This window comes from Salvia miltiorrhiza, chromosome 7 (assembly GCF_028751815.1).
Source record: "Salvia miltiorrhiza cultivar Shanhuang (shh) chromosome 7, IMPLAD_Smil_shh, whole genome shotgun sequence".
NCBI lineage: Eukaryota > Viridiplantae > Streptophyta > Magnoliopsida > Lamiales > Lamiaceae > Salvia > Salvia miltiorrhiza.
Genome location: NC_080393.1, coordinates 37,196,879 through 37,215,381, shown reverse-complemented (window position 1 = coordinate 37,215,381; position 18,503 = coordinate 37,196,879). Strand labels below are relative to the sequence as shown.

The window sequence follows — 18,503 nt, the reverse complement described above, 5'->3', positions numbered from 1 at the left end:
CCTTCATTCCGGGTTGGAGATTCTTGGGCACAATACGGCTATCGTGCAACCTCTTGACTTTGTCTTTGTAGATCCTTGCATTCTCGTACGCCTCGTTGCGCAATTCATCGAGTTCTTCCATTTGCAAGGCTCTATGCTTCCCCGCGGTTGTAAGGTCGCAATTTGTGGCCTTGATTGCCCAATAAGCTCGGTGCTCAACCTCCACCGCTAAGTGGCATGCTTTACTGTAGACAAGGCGGTAGGGGCTCATTCCTAGGACTCCTTTGAAGGCAGTGCGATACGCCCACAATGCATCATTGAGCTTAAGAGACCAATCCTTACGGGAGGGTTGGACCGTTTTTTCGAGTATGCCCTTGATTTGCCGATTACTTGTCTCGGCTTGCCCCGAGGTCTGAGGATGATAGGGTGTGGCAACCTTGTGAGTAATGCCGTTTTTTCTCATAAGCTTGTCAAAAAGCTTGTTGCAGAAGTGTTTGCCTCCATCACTGATGATAGTCTTGGGGAATCCAAACCTACACAATATGTTTTCCTGCACAAACTTCAAGACCACATTAGCATCGCATGTCCTCGTGGGGATGGCCTCAACCCACTTGGACACATAATCAACGGCTAGCAAAATATACTCAAAACCGTAAGACATAGGGAAGGGGCCCATGAAATCTATGCCCCACACATCAAAAATCTCAACAACAAGAATGCTCGTGAGGGGCATTTCATTCTTGCGCCCAATGTTCCCAACTCTTTGGCACCGATCACAAGCAAGATAAAAAGTATGAGCATCTTTGAAAAGAGTTGGCCAAAACAAACCGGATTGGAGGACCTTGTGAGCCGTCTTTTGTCCACCAAAATGCCCACCACAATGGGCATCATGACAAAGCGTCAACACTTGTTGTTGCTAGAAGATTGATAGCAGATAGATCGGAACCTGAAATAAATAGACGGACGGATGTTCCTTTTACTCTTCAACGGAATAGTCCTTTACAGGTACCCAAGCATACATGTAAAACTTAAGAGAAAAGATCGGTCCCTTCTACTATTACAGACATGCTATTTATAAGAGATGGAGAGGGGAGGGTAAGATTGTCTTTTCCTTCATGGCACGTGCTCGGTACGTCCTTGGCGTCGTTGTCACTAGTGGTTGTCCTTGCTCCAACGGCCTTGCAGCTTTTGTATCCTTCAGAAAGTAGTTGGGAGCTCTTCGCTCGTGTCGTCATCTCTAGGTGTTGAAGCCTGCGCTGCTTTCTCCAAAGAGTGTTAGTGCTGCGCCGCCCTCTCTTAGGGTGGTGATGACTGCGCTGCTCCTTCAGGGGGTGGAATGACTGCGCTGCTCTCTCAAAGGGGCGCTGGGATCTCCATTCTTTGTCCTGCACTGTTAGTTTTCCTATTTTGTGCTATAATCATTAAGGCAGTAGATACTTCATATTGATAACATATGGAATACGGGTCGTGTGCTGCGTTGATGAGGACCTTATCCCTCATCAGCTACTCCCCCCCTTATTCTACGAAAAGAAGTAGATTTTCACGTGAATTTTCGTAGATGAGAAGTGTTTGCTTTGAGGTATGGAAGAATAGCCGATATCAAGGAAGGCAATGAGTGAGCCTGCGCAGGAGGGCCTCGTATCGCCGCCTGCGCTGACTGCCATGGTACAGAACTTGTCCCATCGCATTTAATGTGATCTGATGTTTTTGAGTACTTTGTGACGTCCTTCCACGCTTCTACTTTTGTGAGGGCGAGATCTCGACCCTCCGTTTTCACCTACCATTCTGGGATGAAATCCCAACCTTCCATTTTCCTTTCACATATCCCAACCCTAATGATTATTCTCCCTCCTTTCCCTCGATTCAAATTCCCCTCTTATAAATACCCCCCATCACCTTCGTCTTCTTCTTCTTCTTCTCCTTCTCCGAACTTCCTTTCAGATTTTTCCTGGTTTCTCCGATCTCTCGTCGTCCCCAGTTTCCTTGTTAGGCTTCCCCTCCGACCATCACTTCTCCTACCAGGTTAGGTTCTCCCTTCTTCCATTATCCCCTGCGGCCTGCTCGCTTCCTCTCGGTTGTGTTGTTGCGTGTCTGTTTTCTTTTTGTTTTGTGTGTGTTTTTTTTTCGTGCGGTCGCCATGGCCACCGTGGGTGCCAGACAACAACAAATAAATGAGGCGGATGATATGACGTGCCAAGGTTGTCATTTTCCTCGTTCCACCATCTCCACCGCCCAAATGGCGGAAGTACGGGGGTTATTACGCATTAAGCCGGATGATCGCGAACTGAAAATCCGGATGCAGTGGGAATCCAGCGATATGCCTGATGCGGACGGGCAATGGCGCCCGGACACCATCCCTATCTGGTATGCGCAGGTGAAGGCGGGTCTGCGCTTACCCCCTTCCCCTTTTCTTGTGGGGATATGTGAGCGATTCGGGATCCCCTTTTTTCAGATCTCTCCTTCTTCTCTCCGTAGGGCCTTTATTCTACATATCCTCTGCGCTGCTAATAACTACCCCCATAGTGTAGAGTTGTTTCACCAGACCCACATCCTAAAAAAGACCGATTGTCACTACAACTTTACTGCCAAGCCCAAGATAAACTTGACATTCCTAGGTAATCTTCATTCTAGGGATAAGAAATTTCGTGACAAGTATTTCTTTGTACAAGTGCGGAATGGGACTTGGGCGGACTGCGCAGGGACTAACGAGGTGGAGTGGCATCGGACGAAGCACTCTTCTCCCCCAAATAGAAAACCCCTAGGTAAACTAGAAATTGCCTTCATCGATCTCCTGGGCCAAGCCTTTGCTAACAAAGATTTTGATGTCCTTAAACTAGTCGCTTCTCCCTCTGTCTTGGCTGGGGCTGGCCTCTTCTCCCGTTATCCCCAAACCTCCATCGGTATATTCCAAATGTTTGTATCGTCTTTCGTGCTAAAATTTTTTATTTCCTAATCATTCTCCTTCCTGCGCAGGTATGTGGAGATCTGCTGAGCACGGTGCCATTGCTTCATTAAGTTTCCTTCCCGATCCTACTGTTGAGGGAGACACTACCCCGCAGACTGGGTCGGCGCAGCATGTGTCCCCTGAGTCTTTCAATCCTGGGCGGCCCCATCCGAGTTCGTCTGCTGCTGACATTCAACCTCTTCAACTCCACGACGAAGGTGATGCGAGTTCCGCTGAGGGTACACGTAAGCGTCGCAAGACTCGACGGGTAGTCTCATCCAAGAAGAGAAAGGTCCCTGCTTCTGGTGCCGAGAGTAAGGATTCTTTCGAAGCCTTACTCGATGATGTGCCTCCTCAAGCTGCGCCGGCAAGGGAGGGGTCTGACTCCGTTGTGGAGATTCCAGGCCCTCGTGCTTTGAGAGATTTGACCGGACAAGAGTGCCGGTCCCAGATGGAATCGCAGATCGCCTCTGTCGACCTGCGCAGGTACGATGTCATGAACATGGGGGACCTGGCCTTTGACATGTGCCTGGGCGTAGAGCAGGTAAGCTATGCGTGTTCTTGCTTTTATGACATTACTATTGTGCGGATATTTTATTCATGCCCTGGATTGTGATTGCGTCTGCGCAGTTGCGGGCGAAGTGCTTGTCGGCCTCCCGACATATGACCCGGGCAGCTGCTGATCTTCACGAGAAAGAGGGGGAACTCATGGCCTCTCTGGCTGATAATACTGAGTTACGGGAACAGCTGCGCCAAGCTCAGGCTGAGCTGTCCAAGATGAAGGTGGAGAAGGAGTCCCTCGAGACTGAGCTCGCTCGTGTGTCCCAGAGCAAAGAGGAAGAACTCAAGGCTCTCTATTTTTCTATCATTTATGCAGCCATTGTGTATTCCTCTTTTAAGCATTCGTTGTCTTGTTTTCTGCGCAGTCGTATTTGCACGTCCACTATCCCCTTGGTCTGCGCAGTCATATCTGCACGCCCACTATCCCCTTGGTCTGCGCAGTCATATCTGCGCGTCCACCATCCCTTTGTTCTGCGCAGTTATATCTGCGCGCCCACTATCCCCTTGGTCTGCGCAGTCATATCTGCACGCCCACTATCCCCTTGGTCTGCGCAGTCATATCTGCGCGTCCACCATCCCTTTGTTCTGCGCAGTCGTCTTCTTGATATCCTGGCATTTCTTTTTGAGTGATAGTGCTATTTTCTTTCTTTAGGTCCTTGGTGATAGTTTCCCTTGAATAGTTTCCCTCAAGATGGTACACCCCTAGGATGGAACACAGATGGTACACCCCCGCAGATGGAACACAGATGGTACACCCCCGCAGAGCGGCCCTCAAGATGGTACACCCTTAGGATGGAACATAGATGGTACACCCCCGCAGAGCGGCCCTCAAGATGGTACGCCCTTAAGATGGAACACAGATGGTACACCCCCGCAGAGCGGCCCTCAAGATGGTACGCCCTTAAAATGGAACACAGATGATACACCCCCGCAGAGCGGCCCTCAAGATGGTACAAATTCAGTGCTGGTGTGAGTTTAGGTGTTATGCAAGTAAGAGAAGGTTTCCCTAAACCATGAAATCCATTTTATTAAGATGTCCATGGCCCAAACCTCATTAAAACCCAGTGGGAAAAAGAGTGTTTGGTCTACATGATGGAAACTGAAAAGAATACTCACACGTAGAATTTCTTAAGGTTACTTATGTTCCATGGCCTGGTCAGGGGTCGCCCTCCTTGATCTGCTAGATGATAAGCTCCTCCCCCTAGGACCTCCGTGATAACAAAAGGACCTTCCCAGTTGGATTCAAATTTCCCTACGGGCTTCAATGCGTCTGCCCGTTTGAGTACTAAGTCTCCTTTCCCAAGTCTGCGCGGCTTCACCTTCTTGTCGTAACCAGCTTTGATGATACTTTTGTATTTTGCCGCCCTCACTTGTGCTTCCTCTCTCTGTAACTCAATCAAATCCAAGTCGAGTCGGCGCATTTCCTCATTCTGTGCAGTGTCATAGGTAGTAATCCGATGAGATTCTAGCCTTACCTCAGCAGGCACCACAGCGTTCGACCCGTATACCAAAGTGAAAGGAGCCTCTCCGGTTGCGGTTTTCGGGCTGGTTCTAAGTGCCCATAACACTGTATCTAGCTCCTCAACCCATCGTCCCCTGCTTCGTTCGAGTCTCTTCTTGATCCCTTCACATATGGTGCGATTTGCCAATTCTACCTGTCCGTTGGCTTGAGGGTGGGCTACTGACACAAATTTCTGTGTGATGTCCATCTGAGAACAAAAATCTTTGATCTTCTTGCTCGTGAACTGGGTTCCGTTGTCCGAAACCAAAATCTTTGGCACCCCATATCGACAACAGATGTTCTTCCATATGAATTTTTCCACTGTGTTATCATCGATTTTGGTGACAGCTTCCGCCTCGATCCACTTAGAGAAGTAGTCTACGGCAACTATGAGGAAGCACTTGCCTCCCGGAGCAGTTGGTAATTTACCCACAATGTCGATTCCCCATTTGTCGAAAGGATGCGCAGCATGCATGATCCCCATTTCTTCCCCTGGTATATTGATTTTGGGGGCGTGTTTTTGACAAGCCTCGCATTTTTGCACGAAGGCCTTCGATTCTTTGCTAATTCCGGGCCAGTAGAATCCTGCTCTGATTATCTTTCTTGTCAAATCCCTATGTCCACCATGGTTACCGCAGCACCCTTGATGGATCTCCTTTAAGGCAAATTGTGCTTCTTCGGGGGCCAGGCATTTCAAAAACGGGTGTGTGAAGGACCTCTTATAGAGCTGATCGCCAATGATGCAGTAATTCTCGTATTTGGCATATCTCGAAGTATCCTCTTTCATCCGTTTACCATTTTTCAGATAGTATATGATGGGCGTTCTCCAGTCATCCTTAGTTTCGATGTTGCACACTTGCGCAGCCATTTCTCTCTTAGGTTTGAATACCAAGGTAATGTCCTCCCTCCAGGTTTGTTCGACTGCGCTGGCCATTCTAGCCAGGAGGTCCGCTCGCTGATTTTCCTCTCTCGGCACTTGCTGTATTTCGAGTTTCTCAAACTTCATCCCTATCTCTTGGACCTTGTTGAAGTACTGCTTCATTCTTTCTTCTTTTATCTCGTAGCCTCCATTCAACTGTTGTGCCACCAATTGTGAGTCGGTTTTGATCACCACATTGTCGGCTCTGAGCTCCCGGAGTATGTGGGCTGTTCTCAACACTGCCTCATATTCAGCTTCGTTATTAGATAGCTTATCCTCGAACTTGATAGCAAATTGATAGATTTCCCCTTCAGGCGAGGTGATGTAGATTCCCACCCCACACCCTTCTTTGGTGACCGATCCATCGACCTGCGCTACCCATGGTCCCCTCATAGGCCACCGTGTTGCCTCTTGAATAAAGTCCGCTAGTGCCTGTGCTCTGATGGCAGTGCGCGGCTCGAACTCGACCTCATACTCCCCCAGTTCTATAGCCCATTTCACCATCTTTCCCGCCAGATCGGGTCGTCCCAGGATTTGTCTGAATGGTATTATTGTCCTCACAATGACCTTGTATGATAAGAAATATGGCCTTAACTTTCTGGCCGTGATCATGATCGTGTATGCGGTCTTCTCGACTTCGGTGTAGCGCAAATCCGCACCCTGGATGACCTTGCTTACAAAGTATATGGGTTTTTGTTGCCGATCCTCCTCCCGGACCAGCACTGAGCTCAGAGATTCAACTCCCACGGAGATGTATAAGTATAACGGTTCCCCTGGAGAGGGTTTTGTCAATACTGGTAGTTTGGTCAGGTAAGCTTTTAGGTCTTCGAAGGCTTTTTGGCACTCACCACTCCATTCAAACCGACTTCCTTTCCGTAGAACCTTGAAGAACGGGAGACTTCGCTCAGCTGAGCGTGAAATGAACCGGCTCAACGCGGTAATTCGCCCATTGAGTGTTTGGATTTCTTTGACATTCCTGGGTGAGGTCATGTTCAGAATAGCTTTAACCTTGTCATTATTGACTTCGATCCCTTCCGGTGTTACCCTGTAACCCAAGAACTTTCCTGACTGCACCCCGAAGGTGCACTTAGCAGGATTGAGCATGAGTTTGTTCTTGCGGACTACTGAGAAGGTTTCCTCCAGATCGGCCACGTGGGAGCTGGCCTTAATGCTGCACACCAACATGTCATCGACATATACCGAGATATTTCTCCTCAGCTGTGTTCTAAAAATTTTGTCCATCATACGCTGGTATGTGGCCCCTGCATTCTTAAGGCCGAAGGGCATGCTTTCCCACCCGAAGACTCCTGTGCACACTGCGAAGGCGGTTTTGGTTACATCATCCGGATGCATCTTTACCTGATGATATCCTTGGTATGCGTCCATCATGGACAAGAGTTCACACCCTGAAGTAGCATCCACCAGTTGATCTATTCGAGGGAGCGGGTAACAGTCCTTAGGGCAAGCTGCGTTGAGGTCTCTGTAGTCCACACACATTCTCCACACCTTGGCTTTCTTTTCTACCATGACTGCATTAGATATCCATTCGGGATATTGGATTTCCACGATATGTCCTGCTTCTAGGAGGGCTTGGACCTGTTCCCGAATAGCTGCATCCTTCTCCGCGCCAAAGTGTCTTGTTTTCTGTCTGACTGGTTTAACCATCGGGTCCACATTAAGACGATGTTCGGCTAGCTCTCTGTTTATCCCTTTAAGATCAGAAGTGTTGAATGCGAATACATCCGCGTTCCTGCGCAGGCATGCGGTAACTTCCCTTTGAAGGATTGGTGCCATTCTTGCTCCAATTCTGGTAGTGTATCCTTCCCTATCAGGGAAAAGTTCAATGAGCAAGCATGCATCACTCGTGGAAACGAGTGGCTGTTTATCAACTCCATCTCTGAGTTCCATGATTTCTCTGCGTTCGGGGTTTGACGCGGTAACTATCCCCATCTTCTCCCTTCTCTGATCATTAGGTTCCCCTGGGATTTTTTCTTGCTTTCGTTTCTGCTTTCGGGTGTTGGGGTCGTCTCCAACACTATCATTCTGTTGAGTTAGTGTTTGCACATGACATTGCTTCGATGTAGCTTGATCCCCCCACACCTCCCCAATTCCTCCACCGTCTATCGAAAACTTCATTTTGAGGTAGAATGTGGAAACTACTGCCTTGAAGGTGTTAAGCGCGGGCCGTCCCAAGATGATGTTGTACGTGGGTTTCAGAGCGTCTATGATCAAGAATCTGATTGTTCTGGTTTTATAACCCTGCGATCATCCCAAGGTAACTGGCAGATCTACCATTCCGATTGGTACTACTGATTCTCCTGAGAATCCATAGAGTGGTGCATTCGTTGGTTCAACATTGACATCCGAGCCAAGGGCCTTCCAGCAGTTCCAGTACACAATGTTCACCGCGCTGCCTGAGTCCACGAAAACTCGGTGGACCAGGCATCCAGCCACGTCTGTTGAGAAGACTAAGGCGTCATCATGGGGGTACATTAACGGTCTGGCATCTTCCGGGCCAAAGGATATGGTGGGTTCGCTAGCTGCGCTGGTGATAGCCATGACCTTAGAGTTAAAGTGTCCTGTTCTCACAGCCCTGACAAGTTGTTTCTTCGCTCTGTTTGATGTGGGCATACCGTTTTCTCCAACGATCATATGAATTTCCCTCTGGAAAGGTGGTCGTTCTGGTGCCTCATTCCTTAATTCTCTTTCCCGCCTGTCATCTGGGTCATTCCTTCTCTCCCCCCCATCACGCCTATGGTTATCCCGGTCACGGTTGTGCCGTTCTCCGTTCATTGCTCTCGGGGGTCCAGTGACGAATCTGTCTAGTCGACCTTGTCTCACCAATATCTCCAACTGATTCATCAGGTGTCCGCTAATTTGCGGTTGTGTGCCCATAAGCGTTATGGTATTCGCATAATTGGTCATTTTTTCCTGGTTTGGGATCACCGCGGGTGTAATTCCATGGGGCTCGGAACCAAGCTTCATCTTTGACAAGATGGAAAATCTCGTCAGCAGGCCTGTCCAAAGGGTGACGCTCATGTGTATCCCCACCTCTGTTGCGTCGATCTGGCTGCGCAGGTCTCGGGGAGGGAGACCTTGTTTCGACCGCCATGGCTGGCATCCTCGGTGGCAGACCCTTATATGGTATTCTCTGAGGGTGTTTTTCACCGGAATGCATCCCGTTGTCACCTTTCTTCACGCGGAGTTTATCGGCTTCGGCCCTTCGTGCGGCCTTAGCATCCTCCAACTGTAGGTATCCTGGTAATATAGTCATGATGTTGTCGAATTCCTTGGGCGGTGTTATTTGTAATGCGTCGAAGAGGGGACCTTGCTTTAATCCTCGAACGAATGCGTAACATTTGATCTGTGATTCCGCCTCTGGTGTGTCTAACACGGCCATGTTGAACCTGGCCACGTACTCCCTTAGTGATTCCTGTGGTTCTTGTTTGACATCCATCAAAGATATAGCGGTCTTTCCCATTCTCTTGGAACTAGCAAACTGTCGCATAAACATGAGGTATAAGTCCCCATAAGAGTAAATGGAGCTGCTTTTCAAGTTGTGGAACCATCTCTGGGCCATTCCTGATAAGGTGGTGGCAAAAATTCGGCATTTTATGCCTTCTCCATACTGGTGTAATGATGCCAGGCCCTCGAACCGTGCCATATGTGCCTCTGGATCAGTCGTTCCGTCATAATCGAGAGAGATTGGGCGATAGTTTATTGGTAAAGGTTCCAGTAAAATTTCATCTGAGAATGGACTATTGCTTAGTCTCGGCACCTGTCGGTGGGGTGCATTTCTCCTTCTTCCCCCAGATGTGCCCATGGCCCTGCGCTTGTGTGGAATTTCCCTTCGAGGCTCTTCCTCCTGTTCCTCCGATGAATATGCTTCCTCATCGGAGACTTCGTTTCTTACGGTCTCTTGGGGATGCTCTCTCAGTTCCGTTTCTAGGCTCTTCAGCTGACTTTTAAGGAATGATACTCTCTCTTTGAGTCTGGTGTTCTCCCTTTGGGTGCCCCGACTGCGCTGTGGAGTAGTGCCACTTGTAGAGTCGCCTACATCCTCGATTTGGACACTGTTAGTGACAAACTTCCTCTTGTTCTTCCCTTGTCCTTTCCCGGTATTTCCCATTTCCTTTTGCGTGACCAGGTGTGATATGTTAGGTAATTCGCGGTCCTTGTCCTGGGCTGGTGCTGTGGTGGTTTTCCTGTGTGTTACGGGCTCGGCTTCTCCCAATCCTGTCGGGATAATGGGAGGGGGCTGCATCCCTGCCAGTTGCCGGATTGTGGCATAGTTGAGCATTGCTAGCATTTGTTCAGTGACCGTGACATTGAGGAGCCCTTGTGTGGAAGTAGGCACTGTACCCCCTGGTGCTGAAGTTCCGATCAGAAACTGTGTTGTTGCCGGAGTAGTCCCAGTAGGCCCCGAGGCGGGGTTGTTGAAAGTGGTGAAACCTGGTGGTGTGAGTTCAGACAAGTTAATCCCTTGGGTCGAAGGGATCCCAGTCTTCCCGGTTACTGACTCTCCTGCGACTGTGTCAAAATCCTTAGCCAGATTCTTACAAGGATCATCAATTCCCATGGTGAGTACCTGAAATAAATAGACGGCTGCATAAGCATATATGAATAATTGTTACTGCGCAGCCGTACTGCGCAGCCCAGTCTCCTTTATCCTTGGGATCATTGACCGCAAGGGTGGGGCCCGTAAAACCCTAGAGAAACCCTGGAAAGATTCCCGAAACGAAAGATTCATAGAAGCCCGCGAACTTCGGCCCATAAAGCCATTCAGGATCAAACGTACGGATTTCTCGAAGAGAAAAGTTGCGTAGAAAACCCTTCCTCATAGATATTCATGAGGGACATCAAGTTTTTCTGGGAAATAAACCCAGAAAAGATATCTCCACATTTCATCACCAGAAAAGAAAAAAAACCATTATGACAATAAGGAGCTCAGCTATATGGTAATCATTACCAAAGAAAACAAACGTTAGTGACATTGATATCAGGGAAGTGAAAGTTTTAAGCAATCCTTAATCATACATCAACAAAGAAAAATCCTCAGGATTACGCACAACAACATGTAAGAACAGAGCATGCATGTAAGATTTTAGAACTCTCAAATCAACCAAAACTTCTCGCACCAACTCGACTGTTCCCGTGTGCATACGAATGGTAAGTGAACCTCTACGAGCGAAAAAACTCATCTAAAGAACGAACACCCCATCCCAAAGCTACGATTTACAACAAAAACATTAGGATCTAAGAATCACACGAATTCAGTAGGCATCAAGAAAATTTTTTATGCCTTCTTCCAAGATTTTTCATGCTTAACACGCAAAGAACTCAGATCAGAACACACGTTTGAAGATTTTCCCCACAGCATACTCGTACACCATAGATCTCCACTTATATCAAGCAAGAACATGAAGAACAGAACCCCCAAACATACCCAAAAACTCACGCCTTAACTAGCATTTTTCCCACAGACGGCGCCAGTTGGTGAAGCACTGAATCACCAACACCTAAACTAGAAGATTGATAGCAGATAGATCGGAACCTGAAATAAATAGACGGACGGATGTTCCTTTTACTCTTCAACGGAATAGTCCTTTACAGGTACCCAAGCATACATGTAAAACTTAAGAGAAAAGATCGGTCCCTTCTACTATTACAGACATGCTATTTATAAGAGATGGAGAGGGGAGGGTAAGATTGTCTTTTCCTTCATGGCACGTGCTCGGTACGTCCTTGGCGTCGTTGTCACTAGTGGTTGTCCTTGCTCCAACGGCCTTGCAGCTTTTGTATCCTTCAGAAAGTAGTTGGGAGCTCTTCGCTCGTGTCGTCATCTCTAGGTGTTGAAGCCTGCGCTGCTTTCTCCAAAGAGTGTTAGTGCTGCGCCGCCCTCTCTTAGGGTGGTGATGACTTGCGCTGCTCCTTCAGGGGGTGGAATGACTGCGCTGCTCTCTCAAAGGGGCGCTGGGATCTCCATTCTTTGTCCTGCACTGTTAGTTTTCCTATTTTGTGCGATAATCATTAAGGCAGTAGAAACTTCATATTGATAACATATGGAATACGGGTCGTGTGCTGCGCTGATGAGGACCTTATCCCTCATCAAAAAGCTTGTTGCAGAAGTGTTTGCCTCCATCAGTGATGATAGTCTTGGGGAATCCAAACCTACACAATATGTTTTCCTGCACAAACTTCAAGACCACATTAGCATCGCATGTCCTCGTGGGGATGGCCTCAACCCACTTGGACACATAATCAACGGCTAGCAAAATATACTCAAAACCGTAAGACATAGGGAAGGGGCCCATGAAATCTATGTCCCACACATCAAAAATCTCAACAACAAGAATGCTCGTGAGGGGCATTTCATTCTTGCGCCCAATGTTCCCAACTCTTTGGCACCGATCACAAGCAAGATAAAAAGTATGAGCATCTTTGAAAAGAGTTGGCCAAAACAAACCGGATTGGAGGACCTTGTGAGCCGTCTTTTGTCCACCAAAATGCCCACCACAATGGGCATCATGACAAAGCGTCAACACTTGTTGTTGCTCCACATCCGGGATGCATCTCCGAATCACCTCGTCCTTTCCCAACTTGAAGAGGTAAGGGTCTTCCCAATAATATTGCCTGCAAGTAGCCAAAAACCTTTTCCTCTCTTGGGATGTTAGATCGGGTCTTAATTCCCCACAAGCAAGGTAATTGACGATATCAGCAAACCAAGGCACAGAGGCAATTTCATATGTATGTTCAAACGGGAAGGACTCATGTATGACATCTTGACTCGATTCAACCACATTCTGCTCAAGTCTAGATAAGTGATCGGCAACGGAGTTTTCACTCCCCTTCCTATCCTTAATCTCAAGATCGAACTCTTGCAATAATAAAATCCAACGGATAAGACGTGGCTTGGCTTGGGACTTAGTCAACAAATATCTTAGAGCCGCATGATCAGTATGGACGATTACTTTAGACCCGATGATATAAGCCCGAAACTTGTCTAAAGCAAAAACCACAGCAAGCAACTCTTTTTCAGTGGTGGTGTAATTCACTTGTGCACTATTCAAAGTCAATCTAGCATAGTAAATTACACGCAACATTTTATCAACACGTTGACCAAGAACGGCTCCCACAGCGGAGTTTGATGCATCACACATAATCTCAAAAGGCAATGACCAATTGGGTGCAACAACAACAGGTGCAGTGCTCAACTTAAGCTTCAGCAATTCAAAAGCATGCATGCAAGTTTCATCAAAATCAAAATTCACATCTTGAGCAAGCAGACGACATAAAGGTTGGGTAATCTTAGAGAAATCCTTAATGAAACGCCGGTAAAACCCGGCATGACCTAGGAAACTCCTTATTCCTTTCACATCAATTGGCGGGGGTAATTTTTCAATCACCTCCACCTTAGCCCTATCAACCTCTATACCATCTTTTGACACAACGTGGCCAAGAACAATGCCACTAGTCACCATGAAGTGACTCTTTTCCCAACTAAGAGTTAGCCCACTCTCTATACACCTTTTTAAAACCAAGTTAATTTTACCCAAGCAATCACTAAACGAATTACCAAACACGGAAAAATCATCCATGAAAATTTCAACAAAATCACCTATCATTTCCGCGAAGATCGACATCATGCACCGTTGGAAGGTCCCCGGTGCATTGCACAGCCCAAATGGCATCCTCTTCCACGCAAAGGTACCAAATGGGGTGGTGAACGCCGTCTTGTCCTGGTCCTCCGGCGCGATTGCTATTTGGTAATAACCTGACAAACCATCAAGGAAACAGTAAAAATCATGACCAGCTAAACGATCCAACATTTGATCAATGAAAGGAAGAGGAAAATGATCCTTTTTTGTGACGGCATTTAGCTTCCTGTAGTCAATACACATACGCCAACCCGTGACCGGACGGGTCGGCACCAACTCCTTGTTGTCATTCAGGACAACCGTGATTCCTCCTTTCTTGGGCACCACGTGCACTGGGCTTACCCACTCACTATCGGCGATAGGGTAAATGATCCCTTCCGCCAATAGTTTGAGTATCTCCTTGCATACTACCTCCATGAGGACGGGGTTTAGTCTTCGTTGGCCATCCCTCTTAGGTGTTGCTCCCTCCTCGAGATGAATCCGATGCATACACGTGGCTGGGCTAATGCCACTAATGTCGGCAAGGCCCCACCCAAATGCCAGCTTGTTGCTCCTTAGCACCTCCATCAATGCCATTTCTTGCTCATGAGTGAGCTCGGCGGATATTATCACGGGCTTCTCCTCTCCTTCTTCCAAGTACACATACTTGAGGTGTTTGGGGAGCTCCTTGAGTTCCAATTTGGGCTTTTTGCACTTCGTGGCATCTTCAAGCACCACAGGCTCATCAATGGGGAGTTTGTCTCTTCGTTCTCTCTCTCTTTTCTCGGCTTCCCGAGCAAACTCCTCCATATCCGCCGATCCTGCAAAGACCTCCACTATCTCTTGTTCCTGCACATAAACCATCTCGGCGAGGTCGTCAATAGCATCTATATAGGAGAATTCATTAGTAAATGAAGATGATGGCAAAGCGCGAATATGATGCACATAAAAAGACACGGACTCTCCTAACACGGTCATTTTTATTGTTCCATTTTTCACATCAATCAACGTGTTAGTGGTGGCCATGAATGGTCTTCCTAGCAGTAAAGTATGTTCCTTGCCATTCTCATGAACTTCTCCTATTTCAAGCACAACAAAATCGACAGGCACGATTAAATCACCCACTCTAACTAAAATATCCTCAATGACCCCACGAGGATACCTAACTGATCTATCTGCCAATTGCAAGCACATTCGAGTGGATTTTAAATCGCCTAACTCTAGTTGTTTAAAAATAGAGTACGGCATCAAATTAATTCCTGCCCCCAAATCAAGCATACCCGAGGCCTCCTTACCATTCCCCAAAGTAATATTGATAACAAAACTACCTGGATCTCGTTGCTTGGGTGGCAAGGGCTGTTGCATGATGGAATTGGCAACCTCGGACACAAGAATCTTCTCATTGTCAACAAACTTCCTCTTCTTGGACGCCAGCTCCTTAAAGAACTTCACATAGGCCGGGACATTTCTGATCACGTCCAGAAGTGGCAAGTTGACATTCACCTTTGCCAACATGTTGTAGAAGTCGGTGAATTGTTGATCTTGCTTCTCATTCCTCAACCGACCTGGGTACGGGATCGGTAGTCTGTAAGGCTTGGTGGCCTTGTGAAGCTTCACCGAGGGCTCTCCTTGCTGCTCTTCTTTTCTCGGTGGGGGTACTTCTTTCACCATCTCCTCCTCACAAGTTTCCTTAGGGGGCTCGTCAGTAGGGATCTCCACTTTGTTGTCCACCTTTTTTCCACTCTGTAGGACTGTGACAGCTTGAGCTTGATGAGGCTGCAATCCTTGGCCATGGAGCTTCCCTGGTTAGTTGCTGCTGTTGCATCTGGTTCAAGGTCCCTGAGAGTTGTCCAACGGTTGTCTCAAGACGCTTGATTGTAGCAGACTGTGACTCCATGTTCTGTTTGGTCATCTCCATAAAGGATTGCATGGTATCCTCGAGGGACGGCTTCTACGGTTGAGCTTGCTTCTGAAACTGTTGGGGGGCAGTCTGGAATTGCTGCTGCTGCTGAAAATTCCCTTGTTGCATAGGGAATTGTTGATACTGCTAATACTGCGGGGGCTGCTGCTGCTGCTGATAAGCTTGAGGGTAGTTCTGCTGCTGAGGAAAGGGGAACTGCTGTTGAGGTGGGTAGAACTGCTGCTGGTTCTGATACCCAAATTGCTGAGGAGAGCGGCGGAATTGATTTCCTTGATTTGATCCCGACCCTTGGCCAGGCGCTTGGTTCCTCCATCCAGAATTCTGCTGAGCTCTCCAACCCGAGTTGGAATTTTGTTGCCCTTGATTAAACATGGGCCTCTGTTCAAATTGTGGCCTCCCCGGGTATCCCTGGGTAGCGTAGACCTCTGCCTCCCCTTCAGGTGTGAACTCCCCCATTCGATGGCACTCGTTGGTTCCGTGGCCAAAATCGCCACATATGCCACATCCGTCTGCTGGCGGTGCTTGAGCTGGCGGTGCTTGAACGGATGGCGTCTCCACCTGGTTCATTCTTAGATGCTGCACTTGCCTCATCAAGTCCGCTACTTGCTTCTGCAGCTCATTGTTTGGGGCTACTGCATTGGCTTCGACCCTCCTTCCTCTAACTGATTTTTGTTGAGAGCTCGCGGCAAGTGTGTCGAAGATCTCTTTGAGCTCATCAGCTGTCTTTCGGGCAATATTGCCCCCTGCTGCACTGTCCACCATAAATTGTGCCGTCTGAATCAATCCGTCATAGAAGAACTGCATCAACATGACGGGTGCTAACTGGTGCTGCGGGCACTGGCGGAGGAGCTCTTGGAATCTCTCCCAAGCCTCGTGGAGAGGCTCGTCTGCTCCTTGCATGAAGTTCATTATTTGGGTCCTAATCTCTTGAGTCTTGTGATTAGGGTAGTACTTGAGCATGAACTTCTCGCATGCCTCTCCCAATGTGGTGATGGAGTTCGGCGGCAGGGACAGCAACCACGTTCTAGCCCGGTCCTTGAGTGCATAAGGTAAGCACTTGAGTCTCAACTGATCCTCGGTGAGCTCCAATAGAGGGAAAGTCTGCACTTGAGTGCAGAAGTCACGGATGAACTGTAAAGCGTCCTCACTTGGCATCCCATGAAAGAGCGGCAGCAGGTTTGAATCGTTGGGCTTCAGATTGTAATTTCGGACTGTTGTGGGAAACACTATCGCTGAAGTGCTAGTGTTCCCAATGACCGGCCTGGAGAAATCCCCCATGTATTGGACATTCTGCTCCGCCATGGTTTATTGGTGAGGATTGGGACGAACTTCTTCTTCTTCTTGCTCACGCCCTTCACCGTTCTCTAACGGGTCTTCTAAGTCAACTGAGCGTGAATCCTCAAAGTCTTCCAGAATGGGGTTGGAAGTGATTCTCTCTTCACAGTCTTCCTCTCGAAACTGTGATTCCACAAGGTTTCTCGAACTGGACTCGGACTCCTCCTCCAGGCTTGAAAGGATCTCACGGGGTCGATGTATGTTGTCGTAGTAAGGTGCAAGCTTTCTCTTCAAACTTCTACATCCTTGCATACACAACACGAACAAACAAATCAAACGCACCGGAGGGAGAAAATAACCGAGTTAAAAGAAAGAAATACAATAAACACTGAAAACATATGCAACACAATCAAATGCCTAAAGCCTTCCCCGGCAACGGCGCCAAAATTTCACTCATCCAAAAACACCTAACAGATGGACTCGAATTTATACGAGGTCGTCCTAGGGCGGTAAGGTGACTCAAGTCGTCTCACACGGAAGGCTTAGCAGGGCTTCGATTGTATCACTCACAAGAAACGGAAAGGAAACCTAAACACTCTAATCGGGTAATTGGGTCTGTCACTAACTCGCTCGCTAATCACCAAGACGTAAACAGAAGGAAGCAACAAACATTAACTAATGTAGAAAACATATAAGAACTAAAAACATGGCGATTGAACATTAAACCTATCAACTAGGGTTTTAATCTAGAGCTTTAAACAAACGATCATACTCATAACCATCAATCAATTTGAAACCAAAGCATGAAAACTAAATCAGGCATCCGATTCAAGTTCAATGAAAACCTTAATCACCATAAAAGAAATCTCTAACGGGCTAAACATTCACCAAGAAGAGGAAAAACGTATGCAAAAACAACGAACTACGAATCACGTAAATTATCTAGAATCAACAACAATGATCTCCAATCATCACAATAATCAAAAGCATAAAACACAGGATTCAAATAATCAAAGGATTCATATAAGCCAAGAGAATCAACGAATTCTTACAAAATGTAGCAATCCAAGAAACTATTCCGATGAATGTTGATTGACATAAAACCGCGATCCAATGAATCCAAAAACAAGTGTTAATGTTTTGAAACTCTAAAAACAATGGAAAAAGGTGTGGAATTCGCCTAGGAGGCTACTGTGTTCGAAGATGTCAAATAAAACCCTAAAAATCGGTTTTTATATGGTGAAACGTAACTGCCGGTTTGGCCAGGGACGGCGGCCGCCGTGAGACGGTGCCGCCATGGGTGCCTTTCGCGGATTCCTCTTGAAAATTGCACGGCCCGCGCCGTGGGGCCGCGGCCGCCGTGGCACGGCGGCGGCCGTGAGTCTGCCTTCGAAAATCGCTCGAAACAATGCCAAAATGCTCGGCAACTCATGAATCCTGCACGCGACAATAGTACACCCAAAAAGATCATCGAGCACGTGAAATATAGGGCAAAAAGTCATGAAACACACTCGAATGCACAGCAGAAACATACACAAAAACTGCCCAAATACGAGGTAAACAACCACTATACTACAATCAAAACCGCTAGCTAGCTCATGAATTGAGTTAAATTAACTCCTTATTTAATTTTTGAGTTTTGCAATCAAATGTTAGTTTTTTTGGTTTGCCGAAATCGACGAAAATTTTGAAAAAAAAAACGGTGATCTCACTAATCAAATATACTACGATAACACTTGGCATCATTCAGATTAACACATTCATTA

The 18,503-nt window shown here is 47.4% G+C and overlaps 1 protein-coding gene across 1 annotated transcript; it reads right to left on the bottom strand.

Moving 5' to 3' along the window:
- Nucleotides 1-4,596: 4,596 nt before the first annotated feature.
- On the bottom strand, nucleotides 4,597-8,040 carry LOC130994185 (uncharacterized). Its single transcript, XM_057919217.1, has one exon. It carries the CDS (start codon nucleotides 8,038-8,040, stop codon nucleotides 4,597-4,599), a length of 3,444 nt encoding a protein of 1,147 aa, XP_057775200.1.
- Nucleotides 8,041-18,503: the final 10,463 nt, after the last annotated feature.